The 10,323-nt window shown below is 35.2% G+C and overlaps 1 protein-coding gene across 1 annotated transcript; it reads left to right on the forward strand.

Moving 5' to 3' along the window:
- Positions 1-481: 481 nt before the first annotated feature.
- Positions 482-9,343, forward strand: LOC127093279 (DNA mismatch repair protein MSH3). The gene is made up of 12 exons (XM_051032190.1): positions 482-1,641; positions 2,360-2,548; positions 4,228-4,389; positions 5,166-5,264; positions 5,376-5,624; positions 6,095-6,340; positions 6,446-6,577; positions 6,919-7,179; positions 7,262-7,333; positions 7,759-7,908; positions 8,106-8,573; positions 8,763-9,343. Exons 1-12 carry the CDS (start codon positions 691-693, stop codon positions 9,039-9,041), a joined length of 3,258 nt encoding a protein of 1,085 aa, XP_050888147.1. The 5' UTR covers positions 482-690; the 3' UTR covers positions 9,042-9,343.
- The last annotated feature ends 980 nt before the right edge of the window (positions 9,344-10,323 follow it).

The raw sequence follows: 10,323 nt of genomic DNA on the forward strand, positions 1-10,323 counted from the left end.
CTCTAATTCTAAACATGGTTTGGTGTTCAAATCCAAATAGGTACCTACTTCTTCGAAAGTGAGATGTTTTTAGGTTAAAAAATATACTAAATTTGGACTTCATTAGCAATTTGATGTTAACATTTTTAAAATTATAAATATTAATTTTGAAAATTAATAAAATAGAATATAAAATTATAGATTTAAAGATAAGGGGATCAGAATTCTTAAATTAATAAAAAACTTAAATTACATATTTAAATAGAGAAATTCTAAATCCAACAAATTAATAATAAGATGAAAAGAAAAATTAATATGCATAGGCTATTAATAATAAAAAACTATATTTCACACATTACACATTTATTTTTAAAATATTAATATATTAAATAATATAAAACTTTTTAAACCGAAAATATACTACATTTAATCTCAAAAATAAATGAGAATGCCATTAAACCTTAATCAACGAGGTTTTTCATTTTTCATTTTTGTTTATTTTCATCCAAGTGGAGAAGAATCCATGTTAAAAAAGGGTTTCATTTTCATCATGTTAACTTCCAACGAGTTGATAAATTGACAGTAATTCTTTTGGCCGCGCAATTCTCACATTCCTTACAAAAGCGCGCCAAATATTCGTAACTTAACACACCCACCACCACCGGAGAATCTCCGACCACCACCGGAGAATCTCCGACCACCACCACAAACATGGGAAAACAAAAGCAACAAGTAATTTCCCGTTTCTTCGCCCCAAAACCCAAACCCCCTTCATCAACCACCGATTCACCTCCACCCTCACCCTCTCCTTCTCGTCCCACTCCTTTCACTCCCAAAATCTCTACAACCGTCTCTTTCTCTCCATCTAAACGCCGCCTAATCTCTCAACTAACACCATCCCCTAACAAACAACCCAAACTCTCCCCAAACCCTGCACCCTCTCCATCCAATCCCTCCCTACACCAACGCTTCCTTCAAAAGCTTCTAGAACCTTCTCCTCCTTCAGACCCACATCTCCCTTCGTCTTCCCAACCGGCAAAGTTTACTCCTTTAGAGGAACAGGTAGTGGAACTCAAAGCCAAACACCCTGATGTTCTTTTGATGATTGAAGTTGGTTACAAGTATCGCTTTTTCGGCCAAGATGCCGAGACTGCTGCTAGAGTTTTGGGAATATATGCTCATATGAATCATAATTTTTTAACCGCTAGCATACCAACTATTAGATTACACGTCCATGTGAGGAGGCTTGTGAGTGCAGGGTATAAAGTTGGTGTTGTTAAGCAGACTGAAACTGCTTCTATTAAGGCCCATGGTGTGAACCGGGCCGGGCCATTTTGCCGAGGCTTGTCGGCGTTGTATACGAAGGCCACACTGGAGGCGGCTCAGGACTTGGGGGGAGGGGAAGATGAATGTGGGTCAGTGAGTAACTACTTGCTGTGTGTTGTGGAGAAGAGCATTTCGGGGGAGAGAAAATCTAAGTGTGGCGTGGAAGGCGGTTTTGATGCGAGAATTGGAATTGTTGGTGTGGAGATATCAACCGGAGATGTTGTTTATGGAGAGTTTAATGACAATTTTTTGAGGAGTGAACTTGAGGCTGTTGTTGTTAGTTTGTCTCCTGCTGAGTTGCTTCTTGGGGACCCTCTTTCCAAACAAACTGAGAAGGTAGTTTTCTTGCCAAGGTCTTTCTATTTTCGTTCACACTTTTTCAAGAATTGTGATATTGTGTTAGACCTTAGGAATTACTAGGAATCAAAACAGAATGTGGCTGTTCTATTCTGTCAGTTACAAGCATATGAGCAGCCCTATTCAAAGGGATTTTCCCTATTTCCTTTTATATATCAGTTGGTTTTTATCACATTGTTTCTTTAAGTTATAAATAGAACAATTGTAGCTGCTACTTGCTAGAATCTAATTGAAACGGTTTTGATTGTTGGAATGCTGATGCTTGATACTACAATGGATGATGTATCTATCATAGAACAATTTAGAGGATGACGTTGAATTATACTATATGTTATCATTAGTCATTACTTATTGGCTCAGGATCTTTAAAATTGTAACCGTTGAATTGTGCATGTTTGGCATCACGGCATGATTTTTCAATCTCAGTTTTCTTGTAATTCAACATATCGCCATTTAAAGACAGTTGAAATGTTTTAATGCTTGGAAAGCTTTTTTCGTAGTCCTCAGAAAATTTCTGTTCCTATTATTTATAAAGACAGAAATTTTATCCTCTTGTTAAATCGCGTAATCTTTACAAGGAGACCTGTTTTCATAAACACTAGATAGTTTACTTACAGGGATTCAAAAGCTCAGTTGGTCTATTATAAATAAGTTCTCTAACCCTATGATCCAACTGTGTGATTTGATGTATTGTTAGTTATTATTGGCTTTTGCTGGACCTTCCTCAAATGCTCGTGTGGAGCGTGCCTCACGAGATTGCTTCACTGATGGAGGCGCTTTTGCTGAAGTTATAACTTTGTATGAAAACATGTATGTTGATAGTTCATCAGATTCAATGCAAGGCAATGAATTGACTGAGCATAAAAGTCAGCAGATGGAAGTCAAGGTACCAACTACTGATATTTAATTATTTATAAAACTCGGCATCCTTACTCCAAACTTGAAGAAGTCTTAAATTCATTATTATTTTGTTATTTTGAGTATGCATTGTTCTACTTGTCAGATTCTGTCTTAAGATTTTAAAGCATCTCATTGGAATTTGTTATTTTAGTGCATTGTAGTTTATGAGTCAAGTTCTGTTTTACTTTTGCTTAAGTAGGAATATAACAGAATATGGAAAACAAGTCTAGTAAGATATGCACTGATTGTCGCTTAGAGGTGGAAATTGGATAACCTACAATACCATAAATTGTGTTTAAATAACTTGGGTCTATTATGCAAAGTGAAAAAGATACAAAGGCAGGATGGATAAAATGGAATTCAGATGTGGCGTTGCAGATGGATGTGCAAATAGTAAAATTTCATTAAGTATTGGTTTTGGAAAAGTAAAAAGAATGTGAGCACAGTTAATATAATGATTTCGGATTGCTGCTCTTGTAAAAAAGGGTGCACATATTGCGGCCTTTCACTTGGATGAGGTTATTTTTGTCCATACTGAAACATACTACTCATTTTTCACATAAAATTAGTACTTCTTAATGTGTGGAAGTCAAAATAATTGCTTATAAATCAGGCCAGGGGGAGTAAATGATAGAGGAAAAATTTGGGGAATACAGAAGGATGTGGAATACCGCGAGTTGAGTACTATTACGGGACCATTGTTAGTCTGCAAGTTGATGTTACTCTTTGAGTTATGGAGCCACACCTATCAAGAAAGGAATTGCAATTGGAAAATGAATGGTGGAATTGGGTCCTCAAATGTATGGGTGTAGTTGCTGCTGTCCATCTTCATTTTTCTTAGTAGGCTCAGTTATATGTGGCTCTCTCTAACAAGCTAATGTTTCTCCAAACAACAAGGTCAATCAAAACTACTCTCAATCTTAAGGACAAGTTTGTTTATAAGAGGGTGGAAAGTGAAATGAGTTAGTTAGAATATTCCCTGATTTTAGGGATTTTCTGTTGTCAGAGAAGGAGAGGAAGTTGAGAGGTATTAAAAAATATTGTTAGAGTTGGTTAGGAAAGTTATCTCTGGTTAGGAGCTTTGCTCTGGACTGGAATAAAAGCCACTGACTCTGGTTTATCATTTCCTTTTCAGTTTTGCCACCATTGTAGTTCTCTTAAACTCATCCATTTCCATTCAATAATATATACTGTTGTTACCTTGATTTTAGGGGTTTTATCAGAATGTGTGAAGAAGACGTGTAAAAACATTGGTATCTAGAAGCATCCGTAAGGAGACTTGACTAGATGGATGATACTCCATTAGTTAGAGGTAGAGGCGGACCAAAGAAAACTATGTCGAACCATTACGAGAGATTTAGAGACAAATGGTCTGTTTTCAAATTTAATTGATAAGCCGCTTGATCCATGTAATCAACTCCAAAAAGGATTTGACGTTGTTATTGTTGTTGTAGTGAATTGTAGTTTATGATAATAATTCAATCTATTGCTAATTTTCAAAATGTTTATTTTAAAATTTACGTCTTTTTGTGGTTAAAATATTCTTCCCTCAAACGTCACATGCCTACAAATTTTATTTTACTTTACAGATTATAGCTATACATTTCTCTCTGTTGCGATTTCTCTCGATAACATACTTTATTTTCTACTCTTTTAATTATATAGGAGGCCATGAACCTTCCAGATTTGGTTGTCGAAGCTCTAGCTTTAACCATACGCCATTTGAAGGGATTTGGTTTTGAAAGAATTCTGTGCTCAGGTGCTTTAAGGCCCTTTGTAAACAATACTGAAATGACTCTCTCAGCCAATACACTACTACAACTGGAGGTAATTATAAGCTTACATTTTGTTTCTTGAGAGTGATAATGACAAAACATACTTAACGGCAAAAAATAAAAGAAAAAGACAAGCATACTTTATACCTCCGCGATATATGTTCAATTTTTGTTTTTGTTTGGAAGTGTGACAACTATAAGCTATCATACGAATTGTCTAGTGGATGGAAATGATTCACATTATCATTTTGTGATGGAAATAAACTACATAAAGTTCTGTACAAAGATTATCAGAAAGGTAGTCATAACGAAGATAACCTTGAATATCCAATAAAATGGCCCCATTAACATAGCATCACAAGAGTCGCCACTAATTACTAGTTCTATTAACATGACTTCGACCGACTTTTCTTTTTGGCATTGTCGTGAAACATGGATAAATGTCACTATTAATTAATCTAATCATACACGTAAATTGCCCTTTCTTTCTCTGGTTCAGGTATTAGTTCTTGTTGATTCATTTAATATAAAATAATTAAATTATTGTAACTAAATGTCAGGACGTCTTGTTGGCTGGTGACTGCAGCATGTATAAACCTACGTTTTCTTGTTTGGTTTAGGCATTAGTTCTTATTGATTTGTATGAAAGTAGTTAGAGTATAATGGTAAAGTATCTTGGCTTTTTGCTGGCTCTTAACAACGGCGTGTATACTTCTATTCTTTTCCATGGGTCAGACAAGCTAGTACTGTTTGGTTTTTCCTTCCTCGTGTGAGCTTAAAATTCTCTTGCAGATTCTTGCTGCTAATGAATGTTTCATATGTTATCAGGTCTTACAAAATAACAGCGATGGATCTGATAGTGGTTCCTTGCTACACACTATGAATCACACTCTTACTATATTTGGTTCCAGGCTTCTTAGGCATTGGGTATGGGATGCTTCCGTTCCTGATATACCATCACTGTGTTATATTCTCAATTTTCTTCCCTTTATCAGGCGAAAAAGTTTTGTTTAATTGTTGTTCATGTGCATGATGCAGGTAACACACCCACTGTGTGATCAAACCTTGATTTCTGCCCGTCTTAATGCTGTATCTGAAATCGCGGAGTCTATGGGAACTTGTAATGGCATGAAAAATCTTGGATGTTTTGAGGAAGATTCTGATGTAGCGATTGTGCAGCCTCAGTTAGCACACATACTTTCATTGGTTTTGAAAGCCCTGGGCCGGGCACCTGATATACAGCGTGGGATTACAAGAATTTTCCATTGCACTGCTACCCCGTCTGAGGTGATAAATAGCTTTTTGTTGGATGTTCATATATTTCACTATATTATGTAATTTAATCAACTGTCCTATCTTTCCTGTGATTTCTGTTCACATTTAAGCTTTACATTAGAGAGAGAGATACAAATAGAGCTAAACATATTCTATTAACTTAATGACAAGATTCACTGTTTGTGCGTGTCTGGATATCCACCGTTTGATTTGAGTGTTTCAACTTTTCTGTGTTAAGAAAGTGAGTAACTGTAATAAAATGATTTATTTTGGTGAAAATGTTTTTACTGTTTGAGAATGAAAACTAGAGTTTTAGTGCAGTGTGAAGCGCAATGGTCAAGATTATTGCTATTTCTGAACAGTTATACATGGTCATTTAAGTTCATATATTATATTAAATTGGTATTAGTTCACTTGAAATTTTTTATTTGACCATAAAGCTTCTAGCTATTGATTGCTTCAACCATGCTGTCTTTTTACAGTTTATTTCCATTATTCAAGCTATTTTGTCTGCTGGAAAACGGCTTCAGCAACTTAACATAGGAGAGGGGGATAACGATAATAATAAAAAATTGTACTCTGGTTTGTTAAAGAAGTTAATTTCAACTGCTTCCTCTGCAAATGTTATTGGTAAAGCAGCAAAAATGTTGTCATCTTTAAATAAAGACTCTGCTAATAAAGGAGACCTGACAAATATGATCGTGTCAACTGAGGGACAATTTCCAGAGGTCTGTCTATGAAAATATTACACTTCATAATTTGCTTCTCTCTGGGCTTCATTTTATACTCTATGCATTAATTCTGATCTATGTAAAAAATATGATTATGAATAGGTATTTACAGCTCGAAAGGCTTTTCAGATGGCAGTGGAACAATTAGATCCATTGATTGGCTTGTACCGCAAACGGCTTGGAATGCGAAATTTGGAATATATGTCTGTTTCTGGTGTAACTCACTTGATAGAGGTAGTTTGATTGAGACACTGAAACTTTAAGTATTGGTTTTACAGAAGATTGCACTCGTGCTTCTTTTTACCACGCTCCGTGGAAAATAAGGATGGATGGGAAATGTTTATTGTCTGTTGGCAATATCCGTTTGGTTCTTGATTGTTTAATTGATTCTAAATATTACATTATTACCAAATGTTTCAATTTTGTTTTCCTTTCTACAGTGAACTTTAAAATTAATTCCAATTATTGTTTTATCTTGTTCACTAGTCAGGAACTTCAATTTAACAGTTGGGTTGTTTAAATAGAATTAATGGTTGGTTATAAAAAAGTTATATTGTTATTCATTTTGGCTGCAGTTATCATCTGATGTAAAAGTTCCTTCAAATTGGATTAAGGTAAATAGCACAAAGAAAACAATCCGGTATCACCCTCCTGAAGTAGTGACAGCATTGGATGAGTTATCATTAGCAAAAGAGAAGCTTACTGTTGCGTGCCGAGCTGCATGGGACAGCTTTCTGAGGGACTTCAGTAAACATTATGCTGAGTTCCAAGCTTTTGTTCAAGCACTAGCTGCTTTAGATTGTCTGCATTCACTCGCCACTCTTTCAAGAGATAAGGTTTGTTGTTCTTAAAGGAATTTTTTAGTGCCTACAATCATTTGTCACATTTTGTAACACAGTTCTCTATTTACTGTGACAGGGTTATGTCCGCCCTGGCTTTGTAGATGACGACGAGCCTGTTCAGATACAATTTTGTTCTGGTAGACATCCGGTATGAATTTCATGGTTTGAAATTTTGTGTAATTCACATTGATGTTTACTTGAATGTATTTGAGCTGCGTAATGCAAATGCCTGTCATAATTTGTGTATTTAGCACGTGTCATTTGTATTAATTTCCTGCAAAGGGTTGTCATCTCTTCTAAGATTTCTCGGAGGGCTAAGGGAATTGGCTTGAGAAACAAAACAATTCTGCTTAATGGTTGGAGAAATACTTGAAGTGATTTTTACAAGTTAATTTGGTCTTCGCATAGCCCTTTATTATTCAGATTGTATAGTTTATATAACAGATAACCAGGACCAGAATACCCTATCTAAAAAAGTTTGGGGCTGCTGTACTTTTGACTTCAACCAAGTTGAATCAATTTTCTCACTGATTGTTATTGAAAAGCTCATCATTATAAGTCATTTCTCACTAGGTTTTGGAGACCACCTTGCAAAATAATTTTGTCCCAAACGATACAAAATTGCATGCTGGTAGAGAGTACTGTCAGATTGTCACTGGACCCAATATGGGAGGGAAAAGCTGCTATGTTCGCCAAGTGGCTCTGATCGCTCTCATGGCTCAGGTAGGTCAATAATCTTTCTGCTACATTTCTTCTTTGACAGAAGGAAAATTATTCTTTTTAGGAAAGGTTTTTTATACATTGTGAATGTCTTGACATTGAGCTAGTTTTTCCTTTCAAATTGTCGTCTCATACTATCAAAGTTGTCGAGTTATTTCCACCTCCAAAATATTTAACATACCGCTCCCTTATCTCTCTAGGTTGGTTCCTTTGTACCAGCATCATCAGCAAAACTACATGTCCTGGATGGAATCTACACTCGGATGGGTGCTTCTGACAGTATTCAGTTAGGAAGAAGCACTTTCCTAGAAGAATTGAGTGAGACTTCACACATACTTCATAGATGCACAGAACGTTCACTGGTTATACTTGATGAGCTTGGGAGAGGTACAAGTACACATGATGGCATGGCCATTGCTTATGCCACATTACATTATCTTCTTAAGCAGAAGAAAAGCTTGGTCCTCTTTGTCACTCATTATCCAAAGATTGCCAGTCTGGAAACTGAATTTCCAGGCTCTGTAGCAGCATATCACATGTCACATATGACTGCACCCGATGATTCAAGTAAAAACTCCAATGATCAAGAAAATGTCACTTATTTATATAAGCTCGTACCCGGTGTTTCAGAGAGGAGTTTTGGTTTTAAGGTTGCCCATCTTGCACAGGTAAATTCACGGCATCATATATTACTTCCTCTGGTTTATATATCAAGAGCAGTTGGAAGTTTTTTCATATAGCATAACAAGTTTACGAAATTATCCTTCTTACCTATTGGGTATTAACTATTGTCATAAATATATAGTTAAGTCTATTGAGTCTCATTTAATATTTATTGTAAACATCATCTTTTTCAGTTACCACCACATTGCATTAGCCGAGGTATTGTCATGGCTTCCAAATTAGAATCACTAGTAAACAGTAGATTACATGGTAGATCAGGAGAGTTGTTGTTGGAAGCACCCGTTATTGATCAAGAGCAAGAACCACATGATTGTCCAAGTCAAGAATTTGACAGTGCATTTAAGGAATTCTATTCAAACTTAAAATCTGCAATACTAGACGATGACCATGCAAAAAGCTTTCAACTGTTAGAGAATGCTAGAAGCATTGCAAAGACATTAATTAGCCGGTGAAGTTCTTCTATCACCGTTTTTCTTCATCAAGTTTTATAGTCAATACTAAACAACGGTGAATATTTTGTACCTATAATATGGTTATAAAGATGAGGATGTAACAAAGTAGTTTTTTTTTTTAATTATGTTTAAAGGGATTGACAAGCTGGTTTGTTTGTTGATGCTGATAGCAGTTGCTTCAAAAAATTTCATCACAACTTGCTTGTGATTTTTAACAGGTCAATGCAGTTGGTATAAATGAGATGACATGCAGGGTTCAAAAGCTCTCGGTGTTTGTTGTATAATTTAGTTAAGCTTTCCAATTTTTGCTTCTTTTACATTTTCTGTGGTTATGCTTCTGATTCTATTTTGTGCATTGTGTATAGATGTCTTAATTTGAGGCAACTAGGGTTAAAGTTTCGCCATTATGGTGATCTTATTTACGTTATCAATCAATCATTTAGTTTTCTTTTAATATTTAAAATTTGCTTTGTATTTCCTTGAGTACGAACAAAATAATGCTATAGAGGTGCGCAATTGATGTAAAATTATTTTACACCAATGATGTACGATGACTATTCATCTTATAGGCACTTAACCACATTAAAAGATAATCATGATATACTTTGTTTAATTTTATACTGTAGAATGCTATCTTGATACCAACATGAGACACCTACACCGAATTGCATTGTTCACAAAAATGGTTGTTGAAAATCTATCATAATTTATAGAGAATTTCAATCAATCTTGATGAACAAAATTGTTATCACCTACACAATAATAATGAAAAGAGAAGAATAATGGAGAAAGAAAGTAAAGAATGATGAAGGAGAAGAGTAATAAAATTATGCAAAGTTTATTTCTGTCCATAACTTGTGAAAAACTATGAATGCTCTATTCACTTTATTACAAGAATAAATGTTACTCTATCTATTTATAGATTTACGTTAGCTTGCACCCCAAGACAAAGTCCAAAATCATAAAAGTCCAAAATAGTTAACATTATTAAAAATAGGTCAAAGTTAAAATCCTGTGTGAAACAACATGCTTCGACACTTTGACACACTAACACAACTCAAGACACTATGTGATTCGACACTTCTTTGCTTCTGACGAGCAACCTGCTTCGTCACAAGGAATTATAATTCAACACCACACCTAATTCATTATGTCTAAGCTATCTACATTCATCATAACTCTTAGTCTTCTGAACACTTCTACCTGCACTCTCTTCGTCATGATGTTTGCAATCTGATTCTCAGTTCTACATTAGTCCAGATTCATCTTCCCATCTGCTACC

Source organism: Lathyrus oleraceus, chromosome 6 (genome assembly GCF_024323335.1).
Source record: "Lathyrus oleraceus cultivar Zhongwan6 chromosome 6, CAAS_Psat_ZW6_1.0, whole genome shotgun sequence".
Taxonomy (NCBI): domain Eukaryota; kingdom Viridiplantae; phylum Streptophyta; class Magnoliopsida; order Fabales; family Fabaceae; genus Lathyrus; species Lathyrus oleraceus.